The sequence below is a fragment of the Diabrotica undecimpunctata genome, chromosome 1 (genome assembly GCF_040954645.1).
Source record: "Diabrotica undecimpunctata isolate CICGRU chromosome 1, icDiaUnde3, whole genome shotgun sequence".
Classification (NCBI taxonomy): Eukaryota; Metazoa; Arthropoda; class Insecta; order Coleoptera; family Chrysomelidae; genus Diabrotica; species Diabrotica undecimpunctata.
Genome location: NC_092803.1, coordinates 80,897,268 through 80,923,696, shown reverse-complemented (window position 1 = coordinate 80,923,696; position 26,429 = coordinate 80,897,268). Strand labels below are relative to the sequence as shown.

At 31.6% G+C, this 26,429-nt stretch overlaps 2 protein-coding genes across 2 annotated transcripts in view; one reads left to right on the top strand and one right to left on the bottom strand.

Moving 5' to 3' along the window:
- Positions 1–9,033: 9,033 nt before the first annotated feature.
- ChAT (Choline acetyltransferase) overlaps positions 9,034–26,429 on the top strand; it is a 40,903-nt gene continuing 23,507 nt past the window's right edge. The window contains exon 1 of the mRNA XM_072544502.1: positions 9,034–9,139. The gene's annotated coding sequence lies outside the window, so the exon portion shown is untranslated. The remainder of the gene's footprint in view (positions 9,140–26,429) is intronic.
- LOC140432668 (uncharacterized) lies at positions 11,850–22,279 on the bottom strand. Its single transcript, XM_072520717.1, has 2 exons — positions 21,878–22,279; positions 11,850–11,903 (listed from the first exon to the last, which is right to left on the bottom strand). Exons 1-2 carry the CDS (start codon positions 22,277–22,279, stop codon positions 11,850–11,852), a joined length of 456 nt encoding a protein of 151 aa, XP_072376818.1.

Here is a 26,429-nt window from a genome sequence, read left to right as displayed (position 1 = left end):
TAAAATATTTTATTATTTTTAAATTTGTAAAACTACAAAGCTATAAAAAAAGCTAGTTAAAAATCTCCCCTGGTTAAAAATCCCTATAAAATGATGGTTCTTGGTTTATAACGGACACCATCTCTTGTCCGCAGTGGGACAATTATCTTGATGCTCTATTACACAATATCTCATCCTTATTAGGACACTCACTTCGACGCTCTATACGCATTATCTATCGCAGTTCTCAGTTAATAGAACGATATCTTGCCTTAGTGCAGATTTCCTCTATGTATTTAATGCCCCCTCTATGTATTAAACATAGCAAAGTGTCTATTTAAACCCAGATATTTTCAAGATAAATTATTATAATAAAAAGTATTTTTTGTACAATTAACTGTGTCAAATAAAATAAATTACTTAACTCGCAGTTTACAAAATTACTTCAACATCGAACTATATCTTGCTTCAGCGAAAATTAATTAACCGGAATCTTTTACATTCAAGCACTTAGAAGTTTGGTTCATTTATATGTTGCGTAAAGGAACGTTATTACAGATTTTGCGCCCGTTTCTTAGAGTCATCAAGTACTTAAATTAAAACTCGTAATCCTACCTCGAAAACCTTGTAAACCTCGAAAAATATGAATTGTGAATAATATTAACTCGTATCATTATTAGTAACCTGTATGCGTCCACTGCTTGACATAGAGCTCCCTTAGCTCTTTATATCCGTCTCTGTCTTGTGCAACTTGTATCAAGTTACTGCTAACACGCTTCAGGTCGTAAGTCCATCTGATTGGTGGGCGTCCTATGCTCCGTAGTGCTTCTTGTCTTGGTCTTCACTCGACAATACGTTTTGTTCATCGGCTGTCTAAGAATCTGGCGACGTGTCCAAACCAATTCCATTTTAGCGAAGCGATTGTTTGGATGGCGTCTGTTGTTTTTGTTCTACGACGTATTTCTTCGTTTAGGATTCGGTCTCTCAGAGAAACACCCAACATATGGCGCTCCATAGCCCTCTGAGTCACTCAAATCTTATTCATTACCTTTTTTGTGTTAATGTTTTTGCAATATAAGTGAGTACAGGTAACACACATTGGTCAAAGATTTTCCTTTTGAGAGATATGGGTAGGTTCGATTTAAATACATATTTTAATTTACCAAACGCTGGCCAGGCTAATCCTATACCCAGGAGCTCACATGTCTGGTTATCTTGGCCCAACCGAATTTCATGTTCTAAGTACTTATATGATGCAGTCTGCACAATATTCCTTCCACCAACAGCAATATTTCGATTTAGCACCAGATTAGTCATTATTTACATCTTGTTCATAATAATTTTTAGTCCGACCTCTAAGGAAGCGTAATATAATTTTTCAAACATTATTATTGCATCATCTGCTACAAGGATGATGTCATCTGTAAATCTCAAATGATGGAGCTTGTGAGGTTCTGTCCATTTATATTAATACCATGCTCGTTCAGACCTGCCTTGACAAGTATGTTCTAAAAGCATCGTAAATAACTTTAGAGAGACGGTGTCTCCTCGCTGTACTCATCGCTGTATACACAATTTATTTGTTTCTTGTTCAGATAGTCTTACGCTATGGCATTTTGGTAGATATATTTGATTATGTTAGTGTAGCGATGGTCTATTTGGCATTCTGTCAATGTAGTCTACGAATATCAATGCCAATTGTTTGTTGTATTCTGTAGACTTCTGTATCAGGTTTTTTTATTACTAGTAAGTAGTCGTTAGTGCTGTATCCCGATCTAAATCCAGCTTGTTCTCTAGGCTGATAAAAGTCTAACTTAGCGACCAGTTTGTTTTTGGTAATTTTTGTGAAAAGTTTATATATGTGTGAGAGCAAACTGATAGGACGGTACTTTTTAAGATCTAAAAAAATTTTTATTAAAAATCCTTTATAAAAGGTATATAATTTAAAAACCCAATCGGCAATATGTGGGTAACATGGCGACATATGATTTCACGTGAAGTTGCTGGTCCTGAGACGATGGAGGTTGGTCCTGCAACTGGAGTTGCTTTCATCAGGTCCTCGTAGACACATCGTCTCAGGACCATCAACTTCACGTGGAGTCATACGTCGCCATGTTACCAAATCCACTGGTAACTTAAACATTATAGAATTTATCACAATATAATGTAAACCAAATTTTAAAACACACTTTTGACGGGTTTTTACCCACATATTTAGTGGCTCAATACATGTATACCCACCTAGTGCACTGATGATGGAACATGGATTCCGAAAACGTTTTGATATGATACAGTTCGATTAGGTTTTTAAATTATATACCTTTTATAAAGGATTTTTAATAAAAAATTTTGTTATATATGGTATACAGCCAAACTACAGGAACTTAGATTCCTTGTGGGTTTTTAAGATCTGTTATGACTCCTTGTGTGTTTACTAAAACAATAACTGCATTGTTCCATTAAGAAGAAGTTTTTCCTTAGTAGATGCATGCGGTGAAAAGCTTGGCCAAAGCCTGGATAATTTTATTTCCACCTAGTTTGATCGCCTTGATCACTACTGCGCCATAGCCGGGTATTTGTTATTTAACATTTCTAAAAGTGCCGTTTTCATTTAGTATGGAGTTATTTCTGGCATTAATTCTGATCCCCGGTTTGGGATTTTGAGCAGGGGCTGATCTTGCCTTTCGTCGGTGCTCTCATACATTTCGCGATAAGAGAATTCGATAAACTCAAGGATTTTATTTATATCCTTAGTAATGTTTTCAACTTTGTTTCTTATTTTGTTTTGTACATATTTTTGTTGCCTATGTTGTTTTTATTTCGCCTTAAAACTTCTTAACTTTTCTTGAATTATTTTAGTTATTTTTCTTGTATTGTTTTCTCTTACTTTTTTTCGGATTGACTGGTTGATATCTTTATTCAATTTTTTCATTGTTGTGTAGTTGGAACCGTATTTTTGTATCAGCTGTCTTTTTTTACCTATAAGCTCTTTGGTATGTTGGCTTGGTTTTTCTTTATGGGTCAGAACAGTCGGATAGCACTCCCTTTCTGTTTCTTTTAATGCCTGCATTATGCCATCGTTTGCTTGATCTACATCTTCTAGTTCGTCTTGCAAGTCTTGTATATGTCTGGTTAGTGTATCGTCATATAGGTAGTAGCTATTTTATTGAAAAATCCATCTCTTTTTTTTAAGTTTTTAGAATCATCTTTGTAGTTAGTAGTGTTGCCCAAAATCGGTCTTGGTCTTACAGTCTTGGTCTTGTTCTTGCGTTTTTGCAAGACCAAGACCAAGACCGTCTAATTTTAGCAAGACCAAGACCAAGACTGACCGTGCAAGATTTAAGCAAGAACAAGACTAAGCCTGCCAGACTCTTGCGTCTTGCAGTTAGGACTGAGTGTGGTTTTAGCGAGTATAGTAGTTCGGATATATGCTTAAAGACTCTATGAGACGCAAAAAAATATGTAATAAAAATTTGAAAAACTGGATTTATGCGCATTACAAACAATACCATAAACATACATACCGAATCAAAATATTCATTAAAAAAACACATTTGACACGTGCTCAGAGGTCATAATTACAATGTAAAAATAAAATATTTATATCCAGCAGACGACTTTTTCGCTTTGAAATTAATTGTCCATATTTTCAGAATAGCTGCCCTCTAATCATAAAAATAATCTTCTTGCATTGCGACGCCGACAGTAATATCGTATCGATATTTTTTAAAATATGTCACCCTAGCTAATAAAAATTATAATTGTTACGAACACCCACTTAATAATTCAATTTTTTTTCATTATATTTTACTCAGGAGGAATCTAAATAAACAAATCTTATCGGCCCAAGACTAAAAATTGTTTCTGTTGAGTGTGCGATGACATCATTCGGTTAAACAAAATTTGCTGAAAAAGCGCGGCTAATATTCAAAAGTAACAAGACAAGACAAGAAAAGTAAGAGACAAATTAATAACAGATAATGTCGCCCACCGTGTAAACAAAATACCGAAGTATTTAGGATAACGAAGTAACGATATATAATTCTCGGTTTGATATTAGATACTTAGAGTACTGGATAGTAACGAACATAAAGTAACTAGTAGTATAGTAGTTACTTTTTCGACATAACTTAACTTTATTCCCAATTAAGCTTTCTTTTGAGTCTCATGTATTAATTGTTTTTCATCTAATCATTGTTGTTCCCGGAGTGACAAGTTTACAATTTGACATGAGGGACAAAGATTCAAATAGTTCTAGTCGGAGTAGTGAGCGTTGGAGTTATAGATCTAAAAGACCTAAAAGCTAATTTGATGAGTTTTTCGAAATAATTCATGCATCCCAAATTGCTTTGTCTAAATTGTGCCTACATAGAAAGGTTGAAATGAGAATGATCAACAGAAACACGTCAGATTTAAGGAAGCATCATTAAGTAGGATCTCCTTAATTTAAAATAACTTCTTTTGATTACCATTGCTTTTTTAACTATTCTTTATTTTTTCAAGTTAGTTTTTTATATAAAAGTAGAGATAAGATTGGTAAAAACATTTATTTTGCTTTAATAAGTGGATTATAGTTTGTTATCTGATCAAGTAAAAAATCTGTGCCCTTGATACATGTATGTGGATTTTTTGCCCATCATGACCATCAATCCCTTTCTAGGCAGATAATGTTCTTTAAAATACAGGCATGCTTATGTCATTAATTTGTTTTTTTTTGTTTTAAGCATGATTTAGCACATGTAAGCTTAGTAAATGCAAACATTTATTAAGAAAAAGATTTATTTCCGTGGGGCCTGGTAGATAGCTGAGTTAGTTAGAGCATAGGCTCGGATCGCTTAGATCGTGGCTTCAAACCCCTCCCGGTGTAAGTTGTTTAGACATTTATTAATTTGATTAGTCTTTATTATGGCTATGTTAATTCCAGCTTAAAATGTACTTACTCTGTTACTTTGTTCTAAGATCTAAAATAACGTTTAATGAATAGCAATAGGCTAATGGGTAACTGCAAGACTTGCAAGACTCTTGCTGCAAGACCAAGACCAAGACCAAGACCTGGTGTATTGGCGCAAGACCAAGACCAAGACTGTCTAAGTCTCGTCTTGTTCTTGCATTTCGGCAACACTAGTAGTTACCAATTTGACATTTAATAAGCTCGGATTAATCTGTGGTCGCTTCCTATTGAAAATTTTTTGAGTACTTCGATGTATTTGATCATTTATTTTCCGTTTGTTATGATATAATCTATTTCATTTTTGACACTGACATCTGGTCTGATCCATATCTATTTACGATGAGACTTTTTATCGAAAAAAAAAGTTTTATCATCGATAAATTTTCCTGGTGTAAGAAGTTCAGCAATCTTTGCCCCCACATCACACTAATTAATCACCTGTATATTTTTTACATACTTCTATTTTTTATAAAGTATAAAATTAACATAGTGGTTCTGCTTTTTCTTTAAAAAAACATTGAACTTTTTATATTAAAAAGTCCAGGGTTCCAAGTTAAGTTTTTTATACAATACTTTTATGAATTGTCTGCTGCATATCCTTTTAAATTGCTTTTTATAATATTCTCTATGTTTGCAAGCTTAATAATTTACGTTTAGATTAAACGAAATATGTGTTTGAATTCATATACGAAAGGTTTTTATTAAAGGATAAAGTAGCAAGTTTCTTGCTGATATGTTACATTTAAGTTTACATGAGTTTGTTTGTGTTAAAATTGTTATTTTAGCCAATGAGCGTTACAGTCATGAAGATATTGCGCAGAAACTGTGTATCCATCAGTCGACTATTTCTTGTATAATAAACCGATACAATAAGACTGGAGTATAAACGGCGACCTAGTCAAGGACGAAAAGATGTACAACTTGTACTTGTTTAGCAATATACTTCAAAAACAGACTCAAAATAAAGTAATATTATATATATATATATATATATATATATATATATATATATATATATATATATATATATATATATATATATATGTGTGTGTATATGTATATATATATATATTATATATAATGTATAATATACAGTAAAACTTCTGTTAACGGACACCCCTCCACAACGGAAACCTCTACTGAACGAACAGTTTTTAGGTGTCCGAACATCGTCGACAAATCTTTTTTAGTTTTTTAGTTTTTCTAAGAAATTATTGTAATTTTACCTGCCATCAACGGGCAGTCAGGTAAAGGCGATTAAAAAATTAAAATTGCGGATTCCGGAAATCTAAATATGTACATAACTTATTGTAGCCATAAAATAATTATATAAGTAGGTTCTTACGGTCATAAAACTAGGTACATTAGGTACATCGAGTTTAATTTGGAAAAATCCATTTTAGAATTTATTCATGCTGTGTACACATTTCTAATTTCGTTGTGATATTATGATCTAATATGATCTAAGGGTAACAATGTCTTCTGAAACTAAAGATGTTGCCATCGATACTATAGTGTACGATTGGTTTTGTAAAGTAAGAAGTACGAAATTCCATTATCTGGACCGATAATAAAATAAGAAGTATTTTATATTATTTTATTTTATATTATAAGAAGTATTATAAATCTCAAGTAAAACTTTTACATTTTGTATTGAAAAGTACATTGGGCGTAAATCCGTTAATCTGTTATTCCTAAATAACGCAACATCCCACCCGGATATACAGTAATCTAACATATCGATAATATTCTTGCCACCTAATACTATAGGACATTGTCAACCGTAGACCAAGGAATAATAAAAAATTTTAAATCCCTGTAAAAAAAGTTTTGATGAGCAAAATGTTATCATCTATAGAATACTTTTTATCCACGGCTGAACTGGAGAAGTTCATATCGATTGGTAACGCCTTAATTTGGATTGTGGCAGCATGGAGAGACCTTTCAATCAAAACAATTGAAAAGTGTTTTCTTGGGTGCGGTTTTTTAAAAACGACAGTAATGGAGAAGAAATTGTTGAAAATCTGGAGCTACAAGACCTGGAAGATGATTTGCCATTGTCAACCTTTTGCGAAAATCATGGAGTTGAAAATTTTTTGAACTACTTAGAGATTGATGCAGCCCTATTGACTAAAAATCCTGAAGTAAACTAGTTGTGTAGTAAAGTTGTGTTAGTGATTTTAAACAAAACGAACAGGAGTTCAATGTTTCCGACAATAAGAGTGACGATGAACTAGAAGTTACTACAACTGTATGTAATTTAAATGATGCTTACCTAAAATTAACAAACTTAGAATTATTTTTTATATATAAACGTGGTGCAAGAGTATGGCAAAAAATAGGTTAAAAATAAATATATATATATATATATATATATATATATATATATATATATATATATATATATATATATATATATATATATATGTATATGATATATATATATACATATATATATATATATATAATATATATATACATAAGTGTGTTATGTGGGGCTTATCTATATATCTGGCAAATACATTACATGAACACCAACGATAAAAAATAAGAACTGCATATTGAGCCCTGATCGTATTCTACTTTCATATGAAATTTATCAGTCTCTCCCTCACGTATAAAATTTTTACCTAGACATGTATGAGCGAGTAACAATATGAATGACTCCCTAATAGTCAAAATTTTCACATACTTACAGGGTCTTATTGAGCGCTTACCACAGATCACCCCTAGGAACAATATCATAGTTTTTTAAGATCAATAAGTACTATGTAAGCGTGTGTTTCTTTATTGCTGTATTTGTCCATCATCTCTGCCCTATAATAAAAGTTGTATGATTTTTGAAGTTATACTTCTATACGCGCGCTCCACGTTGGAAATTTGTATGGGAGTGAATCTGTGAAATCATTATATATGTAAGATAATGAGTTAGAGAGAGACAGAAGATATATTTTCTCTCTCTTCCTCTCTCGAATAGAAAAATGTTCCTTTTGTATATATAATTTAATATTATATATATTATATAAAGATATATATACATATAATATATATATGTATAATAAAATATTTATTAATATTATTATTTATGTGATATGTTTTGTGTTATTTATTAAATGTTCATAATTATATTAGTCTTTTGTGTTTCAAAATAATAATTTCAATAAATCACTGTATGATCCAGAACTGTCAATTTTGAAATTCGTTTGTATCATGTCCTCGGTAGTATAGTAGTCAGTATCCCCGCCTGTCACGCGGGAGACCGGGGTTGGATTCCCAGTCGGGGAGGACTTTTTTATTAATATTATTAAATGGTAAATTAAACATATATACGTAAGTAGAAAAGTTATGTATATTATTGTCATTTTTAAATACTTATGAATATTGCATTTTAATTTGTATTGTATTATTATATTAATACCAAAATAAACAATGAATTTTGCTGCAGAGTATGTGTAAAAAAATTTTTGCATTCAACTCCTTTTATACATATACATTTTCATCAAAATATTGATTCAATCCTTCATTTACTATACTCCTATTACAGGTCAAAAGTTGTTTATTAATTATTAGTAAGTTGTTATTAATTCTGTTTCTCTTTCTGCTATGTCTTACCTAAAGCATTACATATGTAATAATTGTGCAGATTGACTCCCAAATAAATTTGTAACGGCGAATGCGTGTATAGAAGTGTAACTTCCACCGGCAGTCCCAATGGACTGCCACACCTGTTTTTTATTATTTGTTTCTTTGTCGTTTGTATATTTTAAAAAATACATCTACTGACAACAAGATAAATTCATACTATTTAAGGTTTAATGGTGATAATCACTAATTTCTGTGAACAGCACAAAATATAAATTTCATCAAAATTCTAAAATATTTAGGCATTAAGCATTTAAGTCACGTATATGAAGTTTGTTTTTAAATGCCAATGTACAGGAATTATTAACCTTTATTGAATGGCTATCCAGCATATATTTCAATTTCCAAAGTTTATGTATATTCTTGTTATAGGAAAAACTACCGAAGCTACCCGTTCCACCACTTGAAAATACTCTACGGAAATATGAAAAAACTCTGCAACCCCTACTCAGTGATCAAGAAAAAGAACGAATACATAAAATAATAGAAGAGTTTGGCAAACCAGGAGGTCATGGGTCTAAACTTCAGCTATATCTGGAAAATAGGAGGGAGAAGATAGATAATTGGGTAAGTTGCAAGATAAAAATAAAACTCTATACGCTAACATTACGGGATGAAAACTTAAGTCGCGTCCAAATACGTGTCGCGTTTAATAAAAAGGCCAGAGGCCAGTTTTGTTTTAGTATTGGATGGTTTACTGCATCTAGTTATATTCTATATACCTATATATTTTTGACGTGACAACGTCTTAAATTAGGTTGTGGCTCGGAGTCATTTAAGAAAAAGTGTAACGCCTGCTCACGTCTGTTACAGTGAGTCGCCGAACGAGAGAGAGGCCCGCCGGACCGGCGAATGCCTTGCGTCTCTCTCCCACTCAAACATGATCGGTCCGCTGCGCGCGGCACTAGAGAATTAGGCGCGTTGAATCGCTAAAGTTGAAAATCGTTGAAAGTATCGTCAGCTGTGTCTGTAGTGAAAATGTGGAGTGCTTAGATTCGTCATTTACAACAACTACAACAATAAAGGTAAATAATTGTACACTAATATTTCATTATCGTAAACTATGATTGATTGATTAATTGTTAGATTGACACAAAAGTTGAGAAACTGAGTTTGAGACTGAGAAGTTGAGTTTATAGGTTATGTCATACTATTGACAAATGTTGATAGTGTTAAGTAAATTATTAGTTTAAATCACTCTGCAATCAATCGTAGTTCAGTCGATTGAGAAGAAACAGCGCGTATTGCTAGTCAAACATTTAAAATAACAAATTATAACTTCTAACCTGTCAAAACAGGGCGACCAAACAAACGAACTAAACCGACCAATCACCACGCGCGGAGTTAGAATTTAACTGTGTTTAGCAAGAATTTCAAATTCCAATTTTAGTAAATGTTTTAATTTTCAACTTTACCATTTACATTTACAAATTTTAATTAATTTCAAATTTATTTAGCAAAAATTTGAACCTTCGATCTAAATAAGTGTTTTGATTTTCAAATTGATTCTTTAAAATTAAAAATATTAAAATATATATAATCAGAAGTGAACGTCACATAACATTATCTGTACTTATTATTATTTAATATGTAGGCAAATACATGTGACCATACTTGGTAGACACAATTGGAAATAGTAATTTTTTATAACTGAAAAAAATAAATATATAAAATACTGGTAGCAAACAATAACTTCAATGATCGATATCTCCGCAACTAATTGATATCATATCACTAATAAATCGGTAATGCAATTCTTATTTTCATTTACTTCCTTGTTCCTATTGTGCAATTTAATAATATTCATATCAATAAATATTCTACCGAGAAAAAGACGTTGTCACGTAAAATCTTCGCCCGTAAAACCGACTTTACAGGCAACCGATTTTTTTTTCCTGTTTGCGAGATATGTCATGACATTTTATCTTTATTATTCACCCGCATTAACCTTTTCCATATATATACAAAATACATTTTAAAATTGAGTATTAACTTTTTTCTAAAACTAAAATTTTAACTTTCCAACTAAATTTTAAAATGTATTTTGTCCATTATTTTACATGTTATATTTTATATGTGTGTTTTTAATGTTGAGTGTCGTAGCTTTACACAAATAATCTCAACGACTAGTAAGTTGTAATGACAATTTGAGATATATTGTAAATATTTACACTTTCTTCTACTTACAGTGTCTTGAAGAAGGAATAAAAGAATTCCGAAAGCTCGACCAAAAGTCAAAAGAGTGTTTCTATAACATCCCGGTCAAACATACTGACTGCAGCCCTAATAAACTGTGTTGTTTGTATATATATATATATATATATATATATATATATATATATATATATATACATATATATATATATATATATATATATATATATATACATATATATATATATATATATATATATATATATATATATATGGTGGTGAATCGTCTAATGGGCTATAGAAGACTCAATGGAAAATTCTACATTATTGAATTCCTGTTTCTCTAATTTTTTTCATCAAAAGTCATGGGAAACTATTTGTAGAGAACTGAATTCTGTATCGAAAACAAATGTTAAAATTGTTCACAGTTTTAACATTTGTTTTCGATACAGAACAATAAAGTGGATTAAAAAAAGTACTCAGTTGAGGAGAAAGTAGCAGTAATAAAAATGTTTTATTCAGGCAATAGTGCGCGAAGTGTCAGTTCTTTAGCGTAAGATATCCCAATGGGCCAATTCTAAGTAATTTAACAATTCAAAGGATTTTACAGAATTTTGAAAATACTGGGACTGCCATTTCTAATTTTACCTGTACAAACAATATTGCTAAAGTACCAAGAAATTTAGAAAATTAAAATGAAATAAATGTATGAAGAGCAGTAGTAGAAAATGCTAGAATAAGTTCTCGGACCATTGCAGACCAGTTTAATATTTATAATTCCACGGTCTTAAAATTTTTTTTTTGCTATGCAGAATTTTTTATGAAATTTTAGAGAGGGCTAATGCAGACAGACAATTTTTAAAAAACATTTTGTTTAATGATGAATATAGGTACATTTATATTAAATAATAAACTGAATGTTCAAAATTATAGGATTTTTCTATGAGGAAAATTTAAATTCAAAAAAGTTTTTAGATTTGCTACAAGAAGCAATTTTACCGAAACTTGCAGAAATAGCTCCAGATGAAGAAGAAATTTGGTTTCAAATGGATGGATGCCCTGCGCACAATAACTGGGAATTCCTTAAAAACGGCTAATTGTTTAATTGGACCTAACTGTAGCATTAAGTGGCCTCCGAGATGGGTAGATCTAGCTCCAAACCATTATCTGGGGGCATCTAAAATCAAAAATCTGTTCTGATCAAAAATTTACAGATATTGAATCATTAAATATGCGAATTATTGAATAGTGTGCAAAAATAACGCCACGCATTCAGGCTAATATTAGACGAGAATTTTACAATCGATTGTAATACTGTTTAGTATAAAATGGCGAATTGTTTGAACATTTGTTATAGCTTTATGGTTAGAAATTATCATAAATTATTTTTAGGAATAATGATCACAGTAAAACTATATCGAAATTCTTTGAATTGTTGTATAACCTGAAACTGAATTGGAGTGTATTAGAATATCTTACGTGAAATAAAGATCTGGCAGTGCTTGCACTATTGCACTATTGATACAAAATTATTGCAATTTTTTTCAACTGAGTACATTTCATGAACTTTCTTGCTTTGTAAACAATATAATTTATTGTTTACAATGTAATATTTATTGTTCAGTAATAGTAGTAGTATTTAGTAAAATTTCTTGTTTTTAACTTCTGTATAAATCTTTTCTGCAATGCCCTTGAATAAACTTCATTGAAAAAGGATTCTTTTATAGATCAGTAATAATAAATATTATCTTCTCATTGTTTGGGTTTCTTCTCTGTTCTTCATGTATCCTACAGTCGTTCTTAAAACCATTGTTTTTACTCACGGCCTAAAAGTACATTATTCCAAGTTTAATATGATCTATTCCACATTCCTTTATTATCTTAATATTTCCAAATGTTTTGACGGCATTTTGGCAAGTTCAAACTTGCCATTGTCAAGTCAGATTAGTTCTGCTGCCTCCTGATGTTCGAGAGAACTGGTTAGTTAGAGGAACTGGAGAAAGAAATTAGTTCATTTAGTTCGTATACAAAATTCCACCCAGTACACGGTTTTTGAAAATTTGAATAAAACTTCTACAAATTAGACAAATATGCAATTAAAATAACATATTGATTTTTCCCCACAAGATTACTTAATTTTTAATCAAAATACTCAAATTTGACTATTAATATAAAAGTTTGGGAAAGTGAACTATTGATTTAAACAAAATTAACTAGTACAGCTCGAGCTATATATTTTAAATAATACAACTATTTTGGCCAATTTTCTAAATTTCAGAAGTTGCTTTGAATAATATTAAAACATCGCCTGTATAATATTTGTTAAGTGATTCATCGGTAGTACCGTTTTATTGAATTTTTAGAATTTTATTTTACTTCTGCTCAAAACAAAAGGCTACAGTAAGACTCAGTTTTATTTTTGAATTATTGAACACTTAAAATTAACATTTTAAATAACCTGCATTATGTATGTATTTTGGTTTAAAATTTGTGAAAAGCAACATAACTAAAACAAAAATAAATAAGAAATATTGTTGTAATTTGTATCATTACCTTTTCACCATTAATTAATGTGAAAATTTAAGTGAATCTTAGAAGGCTATGCTAATTTGTCATTTTCGTTGTTTGGGACAAAATTTGACTTTTTTCTTCAGACGAAAATGCTTCTGAACCTCTAGCAATCATACGAACAAATTGAATTTTGGGACCCCAAAAATATGCTAAATATTTGTCTTTGGTTTTCGTTACGTCCTGCTCGCTGCATTTGTTTTGTTGGCTGCTTCTTAATTTTATTAAACATGTAAATACATTCGTTTACTTTTACTGTTCTATTCATTTTCTTGCCGTTAATTTAAAAAAGATTAAACTGTATTTTTTTTGACGTGACAACGTCTTAAATTAGGTTGTGGCTCGGAGTCATTCATGAAAAAGTGTAACGCCCGCTCACGTCTGTTACAGTGAGTCACCGAACGAGAGAGAGGCCCGCCGGACCGGCGAATGCCTTGCGTCTCTCTCCCACTCAAACATGATCGGTCCGCTGCGCGCGCAGCACTAGAGAATTAGGCGCGTTGAATCGGTGCGTGCTTCCGTGCTTGTGTCTCTGTCTTTCTCGAGCGTTCTTGGCGTTCAAGACACATTACAGCAGAAACACTTTCTTTCATTTCATATTTCTCCTATCATCGTCCTATCCTCAACAAAATCACTCAAATAGAAATTAGTTAATGTTTTAGTAAACAAAATATATTTGTATAGTTAAAATTTGTGCAATTCTTATTTTCATTCAATTCCTTGTTCCTATTGTGCAATTTAATAATATTCATATCAATAAATATTCTACCGAGAAAAAGACGTTGTCACGTAAAATCTTCGCCCGTAAAACCGACTTTACAGGCAACCGATTTTTTTTTTTAACAAAATTCTGAGAATTCAATAAAACGACACTACCCGTAAATCATATCGTAAACATATATTATACAGGGCGAAGTTTTAGTATTCTTAAAAGCAGCTTGTACCTTTTGAAATTCTAGAAATTGGCTGAAGGGGTTGTATTATTTAAAATTTAAATATTTAAAAATTACTTTTTCTACTTTCCTTACATATAACTTTAATAGCAATAAATAAAAAAAAAAAGATGGGGAAACAATACTGTTTTTATTCAATGTTCTTCAACCATTTAAATTAAACTTGGGACCTTTACAATTAGTCTAGAAAATCTTTAAAATAATGAAACAGTCGTTTAAATTGTAATCAAATCGATTAAACAGATTTTGCATAATAATATTGCAATCTGATGTTTTTTTAATTATTTTTTTTTTAAACTTGCACGAGAAAAACTAGACCATAATATAGAAGTTGGCTGTTAACTTTATAGAATTAAATTCGGATTATTTTGAAGGTCTCTGGAATGTTTTAAAATTATAAACAATTTTTTGGCTGAGGTATAAACTAATAGAATATCTCGGTAACTATTAGCTTAAATTCAATTCAGTAAAGGACATTGAAGAAGACTCAGTACGACGTTTGTTATAAAAGTAGAAAACAGTTGAATTACAAGCGGCGGTTGCTGAGATACAAGCGGTCATGGAAAATCGATTTACCAAGAATATGTGTCGTAGAAAAAAATATTTCAAATAAAAAATGCAGCTGAGACTAGTTTGAACAAAAATGTTTATTTTGTGTGAAACTCGGCTAAAATTTGTATCAATTTGACTGTAAAAATTCGATACATTTTAACTAGCGTGTCCTTTCGACAAGCAGAAGAATGCATCTTTCTTATGCAATTTTTGAATTTTGTCACAACCAAAGCGAGTTTCTCTAAAATCGTTAAATAAATAAATGTTACATTTTTTACGATTCTCATGAGATTATTAAAATTTATCACTTTTCCATTAACCGGTCACTATGCAATTTTTATTGCTAAAGGTAAATCTTCAAAACCTATGGCATTAAATTTCCGTTTTGATTTTTGGCAACAAATGTGAGGCATTTGAAATATGCCTAAAAAACGCTGAATTTAAACTTTCACATTACAAACGATCTAAAACATTTGAAACTGCTTTGTTTTGATTACACAAGTACATTTTTCTAAACTAAACTACTTCAGCTACAGATTTCACCCAATGGTGTTTTCCTGAAAGTACTTTTTCTGACGTGCAATCGTTTGTAATGTGAAAGTTTAAAATTAGCCCTTTTTAGGCATATTTGGAATGTTTTTCATTTGTTATAAAAATCAAAACCGAAAATTTAAGCCATTGGTTTTGAAGACTGGGCTGTGATAATGGAAATTCTATAGTGATCGATTAATGGTAAAATGATAAATTTTAATAATCTCATGAGAATCGCAAAAATCAAGCAATTTTTATTTTTTTAACGCTTTTATAGAAATTGACTTTCATTTGCAGCAAAATTCAAAAACTGTAATAAAGCTGCACTTTTTACCTTTCAACTGCTTTTATCGAATTTTTACCGTCGAATTGATACAAATTTTATTTAAAATTAAAAATAGAGAGAACGATTTATTTTACACAAAAAGTGCTAATTAACATTTTTTTTCACAATTGTTTAAGATGCATTTCTATTTAAAACCTTTTGCATAATTTTTGAGGTCCCAAAATTAACATTTTTCAGAAAAATTCAGCTTGTTCGTATAATTTTTAGAGGTTTAGTTGCATTTTCATTACTGACGACTGAAGTATAAATAAATTTATTTATTTATAACAAAACTAGAGTATGTTCGGCTTTAATAATGCATTTTTTCGATGCTTCCATTCGAGTTACGTCGGATTCAAAAAAATGAAGAAAATTGTTTCATTAAAAGCTGAGAAAATGCGTTTTTTACGTATACCCATTTTGATATTTGAAATTCAATTTTTGTCAACCTAATTTTTTTTGGATTTTTCATGCGCAATACCGATGATTTTTATTATTATAATGTATGTTATAAATGAATTGAAGATATAAAAATTTTATCGAGGAAAAGCTCCGAAAAAAAATGGTAATGGTTTAAAGTTTATCATCCTCTTGTTAATAACTTCGTCGCAAATGCCGATCAACTTTGACCGGTTGCATCTCAGAAATCACCGCCCGTATTTTACTTTTTTTCTTTTACAAAAAACGTCTTGCCAAGTTTTTTCCAACGCCGTTTTCTGAATTCAAATTAAGCTAATAGTTACCGAGATATTTTATTTCTTTATAAGCCAAAAAATTGTTTATAATTATAAAAAAATTTAAATTGCAAAATTATTATGCGAAATCTGTTAATAAAATTTGCACGACTATATCACTATATTATAAAAATTTTTTAGACGAATTATGAAGGTCCTGTAAGTGGCTGAAAACATTGAATAAGAAAATGCTTGTTCTCCCCCTTTTTTTTATATTTCTTGCTAATTTGCAGCAACGGTAATATATTAAAACGTTTTTATCTAGCCCTATCTTATAGAAAATTTATTTGTAGCTATTTTATTGTTTATGACTTTGTTCTAAAATGTTTTAAAGTTAAAAGCAAAAAAAGTAGAAAAAAATCGATGTAATTTTTTTATTAATGTTCCCGATCTATTTGAGGGGGAGGATATGCCAAATGCCCCCTCTTACATCCACCTCAAAACAGATCCGCCCTGGTCTAATATGAAATGACCAATTTTCCCTTACTTAAAAAACTTGAGCATATCTGAAATCAGTAAACAAAGTAAGTTTTATTATACGTTTATAACAACGTGTTCGGTGGTCTTTTATTCCAAATATTTGTAGAAAGTTCTTTGAATGATAGAGAAATCAAAATAGTTTTTGTTAAGCTTGTAAGTCCCAATTCCAAAGTTTTAAATAAGAGTCAAATCCGGAACAGCAACCCAATTAATTTGTAATGAAACATCTCGAGTTTAGGAAGTTAAATTAGATAGGTATATATAGTTTTGATTAAGTAACCAAACGAAAAACAACGCTATCATATCTCTATCGAGGATGCACTTCGCAGAAGACATCCAATTAGGCAAATGTGTCCATGTGAGTGGAGCTAGGCGCACCGGAGCGTGACCTGGGGGGAACCCCAAGCCCCGTTGATCTCGTTAGCTTTGGAAATTGTTTGATCGCCGATTCGGAAAGTAAACGTAGTATTTTCACCCTTTGCATTATCGCATCGCCCCGCTGCGTTGGATGGTCTCGTCTACCTACGTGATCTTGTCATTTAGACGTAAAAAAGTTGAGGAGTTTTAGAAGTTTTGGGGTGCGTGATTTGATTTGGAGAGATGGATGGGGTTGGTAATGAAATCAGTTGAAATTGGGGTTTTTGGGTCGTTGTCAAAGTACTATTCCATTTGTCAGTTTTGATTGAAAAAAGAAAATTCGTTTAAAGATATTTAGGAAAATTTTAGACCTTTTTAACTTGTTGACGAATCTGTAGACCTTTTAAAACTAATAATGAAGATCATGTTTACCTGACTTTATTTTAGTAATAATATTAAAAGTAAAATAAAGTATGTTTAGAAAATACAGAAGACATCAAATGTCTCTCTATAATTTTTAATAATACGTTTAAACGTAATTTTATCACATAGTTTTATTTTGTCATATCACTCCTTTCCATCCTTTCCATATCAAACTATTCTATATTAAGTAAGTAACTAAGTACTCTGGTCGATATGTTGGGATATATTGTGCTTTCAGCCACTGTTGCTCATAAGTTTTTCTTTAGATTTAAGTTAGATCTATCCATGATTAGAACGTAAACTTTGATTTCATTATATACTTCGTTGGGAATATATTTCAATTTTCAATTCATTTCTACTTCAACATAATATGTAATACAGGACAAAATGCCACCGAATCACAAAAAAGTTTTATGTTGAGGTATCAAATGTTCCAAAACAGTGTTTAGATAGAAATATATATTAATATTTAACTAAATTTAAATAATTTATTAACAGGCTACAATAAAAACATAGTATATACTAAACAAAAAAAATATGTTATAATCCAGTCGTCACATGTTTTACCTCGAAAAATGATACGAACAAGATGAATTTTGTTGAGAATGTCAATTTTGTGACCCCAAAAAGGTGCACAAAGTTTACCAATATTACCCCCCGACTTCCTCGACTTCCCATCGAATGTATCCTATCGACTAAACCAAAATAAATAAACGATGCGCGATTTTTGCCAGTTACTGACCAGTCGTAGTTGAATTTCAATTACTAGTGCCTAATTTTCAAAACTTATAACATGAAATTTTGATTTTGAGTTTTGGCAATAAATATGAGGCATTTAAAATACGCCTACAAAACATAGAATTTAAACTTTTAAAGTACAAATGATCACACGTCACGGGAAAGGCCTTCACGACGGCGATATTGGGTGGAAGTTATAGTTGAAGTTGTGCAATTTTAAAAAAGGTACTTGTGTAATCAAAAAGAAACAGTTTTAAACATTTTAAACGATCCGGTTGGATTTCATGTCCTGGAGTTTTATGTTATTTTCATTCATAACCAGTAGAAAGCCATTAGTCAGGACTTTTTGAGGTCGCTGAACACGAATATCATGACGCCGATAATCTTGAATTATTCTCTAACACTACTTATAACAACTAGTCCAAATGACTGAAAGTATCTTAAATATTACACCAATTACACTAATATCTATATTTTTCTTTTAAATAATTGGTTATTTAAGATTTATAATAAAATTAAAGTATTTAAAGAAGGATTCAAATATAATTTCCGTAAATATTAATAAAAAAAGGGTTAAATTTTATTCTTTGATACCTATTTTTATGTTACATGACTGACGTTGAATTGAACATTCGTGTAATGATATCCAGCACAATTTTTGTACGCCAAATGGCAGATTAGACCTTTTTTTACACATAAATTTTTTTAACTCCTTCTTCGCAAAACCAATTCTGTACTTGAAAATGTACTCTTTTTAGATGCTGTGTGAGTGCATGGCAAAATTTTACCGATCGAAACTTTTTAATTTTTGGCAATAGCCATTAAATATATTATATTATACCTATATGCTTCAGCCAATTGCATATTTTATATATATATATATATATATATATATATATACATATATATATATATATATATATATATATATATATATATATATATATATATATATATATATATATGTATGTATATGTACATATATATATATATATATATATATCATCATCATGTGCAGCTTTATCAACCGTTTCCAATTACGGTGCAGCCTCCCTTATTTCAATGTTATTCTATATTCGACGATGTCTTAGTTATACGTTGTTCTAATAATTTGCGCTCATTTGTGCCCATATTTTTCTATCTTGTGCTATTCGAGACCACGTTGTTGCTGTTAATTTTCTAATATCATAATCCCATCTGAGATTTGGGCGCCTCTTTGGTCTCTTAGCGTTCCTGGGGTACCACATAGTTGTTCTAGTGGTCCATCTGTTATCTGTTCTTCTTGCCATATGTCCTGCCCATTGCCATTTCAGGGATTTTATTCTTTGGATTACATCAGTCACCTGGGTTTGCCTCCGTATCCATTCAATTCTTTTACGATCCTTCTTTGTTATCCCTAGCATACATCTTTCCATTGCTCTTTGAGTTACTTGGAGTTTCGACGTTATTTCTCTCTTTAATATCCAAGTTTCACATCCATATGTCAAGACGGGTAATATGCATTGATCAAATACTCTCTTCTTGAGGTATAGTGGCATTTTGGACTTGAAGACTATGGAATTTCGTCCGAATGCTGACCACGCTTGTTTTATTCGTCTGTTGATTTCCGGAAGTAGTGATCCCGATTTATGTATGAGCTGTCCCAGGTATATGTATTCATCTACTACTTCTAGCGAGGTTTCATTAATTTTTATTTCCACGTTGGCGATCAGATCATTGCACATTATTTTAGTCTTTGCTAGGTTCATTTTTAGGCCTACCTCATTGCTGGCTGTATTAAGGTCATTAATTTGCAGTTGTAATTCTTCAGGACTTCTAGCAATTAGAATGATGTCATCAGCGAATCTCAGATGGTTTAGGTATTCTCCATCTATACATAGACCTTGGTTGTTCCAGTCTAATTTCCGGAAGATATTTTCTAAGGTTGCAGTGAAGAGCTTAGGGGATATGGTGTCTCCTTGTCGGACTCCTTTCTGAGTGGGAAATTCTGGGGTATTTTCATATATGCTTACTCTAGCTGTGGCCTCTTTGTATATATTTGCTAGCGTTTCGACATATGGTTTATCTACTCCTTGGTCGACAAGAGCTTCTATGACTGCTCTTGGGTATACGGAGTCAAATGCTTTCTCGAAGTCTATGAATGCTAGCGCCAGTGGTAGATCATATTCTTTTGTTCTGCTCATTACTTCCCTTAATGTTTGAATATGATCCATTGTGCTGAAGCCACTTCTAAAGCCTGCTTGCTCTCGGGGTTGTGCAGCGTCAAGTGTGTTCTGTATTCTGTTGTTAATGATTTTGGTGAATACCTTGTATATCACAGGTAGCAAGCTGATCGGTCTATAATTTCTAATGTCTTCCTTGCTACCTTTCTTGTGAATAAGGATTATGTTGGCTGAATTCCACTTTTTTGGAATATGTCTCGATTTTAGGCAGTCTGTGTATATTTTTGCTAGGATTTTCCAAGTTGTTTTACCAGCAATCTTTAGAAGTTCGGCTGTAACACCGTCATTACCGGCTGCCTTGCCGTTTTTCATGCTCTTAAGAGCTGCCTCTACCTCATCCACGAGAACATCTGGTACATCTTCTTGAACCGCAATTTCTTCTTCGCCTATTTCTTGTGCTTCCGGAGCTTTATATAGACCCTCATAGAATTCGGTTACATGTTTTATTATTTCATCCCTATTTGTGATCCTTCCGTTGTTGTTTCCCAATGCTATTATTTGCTTTCTACCGATTGCCAACTTCCTCTTGGTTTTCCTATAGCTTTTACGGTTTTCGATTGTATTTTGTACAAGTCGTTCATTGTAGGTTTTTATATCTTCTGCGATCTTTTTCCGTATTACTTTGCACAGTTCGGTATATTCAATTCTATTAATATTGGAGTTAATTTTCATTTCTCTTCGTTGTTTCAGGAGAGCTGTTGTTTCATCTGAAAGTTTTCTATTGCTGTTGTGTGCTTGTGATCCTCCAACTTCTTTGGCGCAATTTAAGATTGTTTCCATTAAGTGTGTGCTATTCGTTGGGTCTTGTAATTTTTCTTGAATTAAATTTTGATAGCGTTCCGAGTTGTTGCTTAGGTTAGTGATATTTACCCCTGCAGTTGGTTTCTGGAGTAATTTCATTCTTTCTAGTTTAGTGTTTAGAACGACCCGAGATCTAATTAGTCTGTGATCGCTACCTGTTCGGAATTTGTTGAGCACACTTACATCCTTTATGGTTTTCAGCCTATTAGTTAGGATGAAATCTATTTCGTTCTTGGTAGTTGCATTGGGAGCTAACCATGTCCATTTCCTATTGAGGTTCTTCTTAAAATAGGTATTGGCGATTGAGAGGTTCTGGTAATGTGGTAATTTGATTGTTTACCCACTTTGGCATTAAAGTCCCCGACTAGATACTTAAATTGGCTTTTGTTCTTGTTAAGTACCTCAGTTATTTCATTGTAGAATTCCTCTATTTCCTCATCGGAGTGGGATATGGTTGGTGCATATACTTGCACAATTTGGATGGTGTATCTTCTGGATAGTCTTAGACTTAGACTAGCTACTCTGTCTGAGGTGCTTGCTATGTCGACTATCCTATCCTTCCATTTCTTATTAATTAGGAACCCCACTCCACTTGTTCGTCCATTTTCTGTTCCTTTGTGATAGAGGATGTTGCCCGATTCAAGTTCTATTAACTCTTCGTCCTTTCGTCTTACTTCGCTTATTCCGATGACATCCCATTTAATATTGACTGCTTCATTTTCTAACTCTATGAGTTTTGCCTGGTTCGCTAACGACCTGCAGTTATAGGTCGCTACGTATAGTGTTGTTGATCTGGCTGGGTAGTGGTTTAGACTCCGCAGATTCTTAGCACCCTCTGCCCTTCTGACTGGTTCCTGAGAACTACCCATCTCGGGGTCAGTTGGGCCTACGGAGAATGAGGGCCGCGGCTTTCTTTTTCCTTTATTCATAAGGGGTTGCGAGGCATACCTTACCACGCTGCCTCAGGTCGGGTTGGTAAGGGGCAAGTGTTGTCGTACAATGGCTTTTGCCAGTAACCATTGAGTTATATTATATTAATTAGATTTATAGTTCCATCGTTGATTAAAATCAGTTTCCCAGACATCGAGGGGAGCATTATCTAAAAAATTGAATGTTTCACATTTTTCATCAAAATTATCATCATTGTTGTTGTATTTTGGATCAAAAGTCGTATTATTCATAAAAACTGTAACAAAATGAGATTTTCTGTTGCTATTTTATCCATTTACTTAACCAAATTTCAAATTTTAGTATATATGAGATCTTAACGGAATTTTTCATATATATATATATATATATATATATATATATATATATATATATATATATATATATATATATATATATATATATATAAATATATATAAATTAATCACCGACATGGTTGTACGGACATTACTCAGTACGACTGCACCAAATTAGATAATACTTTTTTTGTGTAAAATATAATTTTCTCATTTTATATCGCAATAAAACTAATAGATGGCGCCATATTATAACTTACAAAGGAACCTACGATTAACAAAATAAATGTCAGTACCTATTTATAGATACCACATACAGATAGAGCCATACCACACTGAATATACCGTTTTCCGTTTAATCATCGAACTCAAGGAGTTTCGGTTGCGGTTATTACTTGGATGGATGACCGTTTGATAATACCGCATGTTGTTGCCATGTGAAACCTTCCTTCTCCGAAACAGGTGAACCAATTATTTAATTTTACATGTATATTCTGCAGGTCTGAAAATAGGTTATTGCGTATTTTTTATACCCCTAAGAGGTAAACGTGGTAAAGAGGTAAAAGTTACTAACCCCCTTTTTTTTAATAGCCATATTCGTGTCACAGATTAAGTTGCCATACTTCTCCGTAATGGGCATTCTATGAGTATGAAAATAGGTTGTTATCTATTTTTCATACCCTTAATGGGTAAGAGTGGTTTACCCCAAATATTAATTTTTTTTATTTTTTAAACAATTTTTTTATTTTTATATTTTTATGATGTGGAAATAAAAATATATACAACTCTTAATTATCACCTATCTATACTAACCCCTTTTTTAATAGAAATAATAGTCTCACAGAGTTAGTTGCCATACTCATCCGAAATGGCTGGACCGATTTTTATTAAACTTTACGTATATATTCAATATGTTTTGAGAATATGTCGTAATATATTTTTCTTACTCCTAAGAGACAAGAATGGTTGACTCCAATATTTTTTTTTATATTTTGGACAAAAATTTTTATTTTTATTTTGTATAATGTAACATTAAATAATACATTAAACCCCTTAATGTTCACCTTTCTATCACTAACTCATATTGTTTAATAACCACATTGGCGTCACAGAGTTTGTTGAGTTACTTCTTAGCAACGGCGTGACTGATTTTTATGAAATTTTTCATGTAAATTAGATAGGTCTGATTCTTCTTCTTCTTTGAGTGCCTCTACTATCGGAGATTGGATATTATTAGGGTGATTCTAATTTTATTTACTGCTGTTTTGAATAATTCGGTTGTGGTACAGCCAAACCACTCTCTTAAATTTCTCATCCAGGACATTCTTTTACGGCCTGAATTTCTGCGTCCTTGGATTTTTCCTTACATTATATTTTGTAGGAATGTGTACTTTTATCCTCACATCAGATGGCCTAAGTATTCAAGTTTTTTCTTTTTTATATTCAGTATAACTTCTGGATCGTTATTTATTCTGCGTATTACCTCTTGATTTGTAATTTTATTCACCCAACTTATTTTTAGTATAGCACCACATCTCAAAGCTTTCAAGATTTTTAATTCCTCTGTTTAAGCGTCCATGCCTCAACACCGTAAAGCAAAGTACTGAATACATAGCATTTTAACATTCTAGTTCGTAGCTGAATACTAATATCACGATTACAAAATAATTTTTTTATTTTTATAAAGGTAGACCTGGTAATTTCAATACGTCTTTTTATCTCGTGATTTTGGGCACCTAATATTCTGGTAGTAGGTCTGATAATTGGTCGTAATATATTTTTCCTATCCGTAAGGGATAAAAGTGGTCTACCTCAAAGATTTTTTTTATTTAAAATATTTTTTTTATGTTTCTCTGGCTATAAAAAATACGTAAGCATTTATGTATGATCTCTTAATTTTCATCCTAATATTACTAACCCCGATTTTTAATTGCCATATAAGTGTCAAAGAGTTAGTTGTCATACTTCTTTTAAACGGCTTGACCGACTTTATGAAATTTTCTATGTATATTCGGTAAGTCTGATTATCGGCCGTAATCTATTTTTCATACCCGCAAGAGATAAGAGTGGTTCACCGCAATTTTTTTTTTTTATTTTTATTTTTTTGAGAGAATGTCTTGATTCTGCGTGTAATGATGATTTTAACGAACGTACCATTTGATTTTAAATGTTTACAATTTCCCGTGCTTTTGGCTTCTGCAATAAAAATAAACAGATCACAAAACCAATCGTTAGAAGATTGCGAAAATAATTTAGAGTTTCCATGTTTCGCGCATGGGCAATTATTCGCGTGTTGAAAAACTGTCATCGTTGTCTATTTATTTAATGCAAAAATAAATAAAAATATTCTTATTAGAAAGTAATAAATTGATTAAACTTTTTTCATGCATAATTATTTATTTGTTTGTTTTTTTTTTGTTTTAGTTTCTGTTAGTTTCTTAGACAAAGTATTTAATTCTAAGGCGGTACGAAATTAATATTTTATATATACAACATCTTCTTCTTCCTCTTTATAAGCAATTCTGCTTTTTCAGTGGCGGATTAATACCTCTATGGAAGGTTGTCACTCCATCTATTTTGCGGTCGTCCGATACTTCTTCTGCCGATTGGTGACATCTCTTGCTATTTTGACGACACGGGTCTCCTTCATTTTGCTTATGTGGTTATTTCATTCTTTTTTTCTATTTTGTGTCCATTTATTTATACACTACGTTACATTTTCTTCTAATGTCTTCACTTCTCTTTTGATCTCTCAGCGTATTTCCTGTAATTCTTCTCAGTACGCTCATATCTGCTGTTTCCAGTAGCCTTTGCGTTGTAGCTGTGTCGGGTCTTGTTTCTGAGGCATATGTCATTATTGGTCTTACAGTAACTTTATAAATTCTTGACTTCATCTCAGTGTCAATGTGTCTGTTTCGCCATATGTTATTAAGGCCTCTTGCCAGTCTATTTGCTTTTTGTACTTGATCTCTCACTTCTTTGTCCAGGTCTCCATAACTAGACAGTGTTATTCCCAGGTATTTTATTTCCATTACTTGTTCAATACTGATGCCATCAATTTCTATTTTACATCTGGTTGGTTCTTTGCTGACTACTATTGTTTTAGTTTTCTGAGATGACATTGTCATATTAAATTTTTTTGCTCTTATGTTAAATCTGTGGACCAGTCTTTGTTGCGTGGATCGAGTAGCTCGACAGAACTGTTGCCGGTCCCAATCCCGGATAAAGAAGGAGGGGGTCTACAGCCGGGTTAGCACCCTACTGATAGACTTTAAAACCATACAGCTCATAGAAACAGGATTATGCCTCGGAACAGGAATGAATATATATATATATATATATATATATATATATATATATATATATATATATATATATATATATATATATACGTTTTCATTTTCTGCTATTTTTATTGCAGTAGAACCAATGGTCCTATATATATTAGCTGTACATTGCATCAAAGAAATGCATACATTAGTCAATTTATTTCGTCATACAAACATCCCACTTCCACAATTTTGAAAATCAAAATTATAACTGTATATAATTTAACTTTTTTTAATACAACTTTTAAAACTGGTATATATTAAAATACTCATACGTCTTTTTTATTTTGCAATTAAAAAATCTAATAAGCATTAAACGAATTATTTTGCTACAAATCCAAAATTAATAACTTACTTTGCTTTAAACACTGAATCGAATTCAAAAAGTTGCATAGCGATTTATCTACATGCGGAAAATTTAGTGCCGTTTAATACTTCATTGCCTC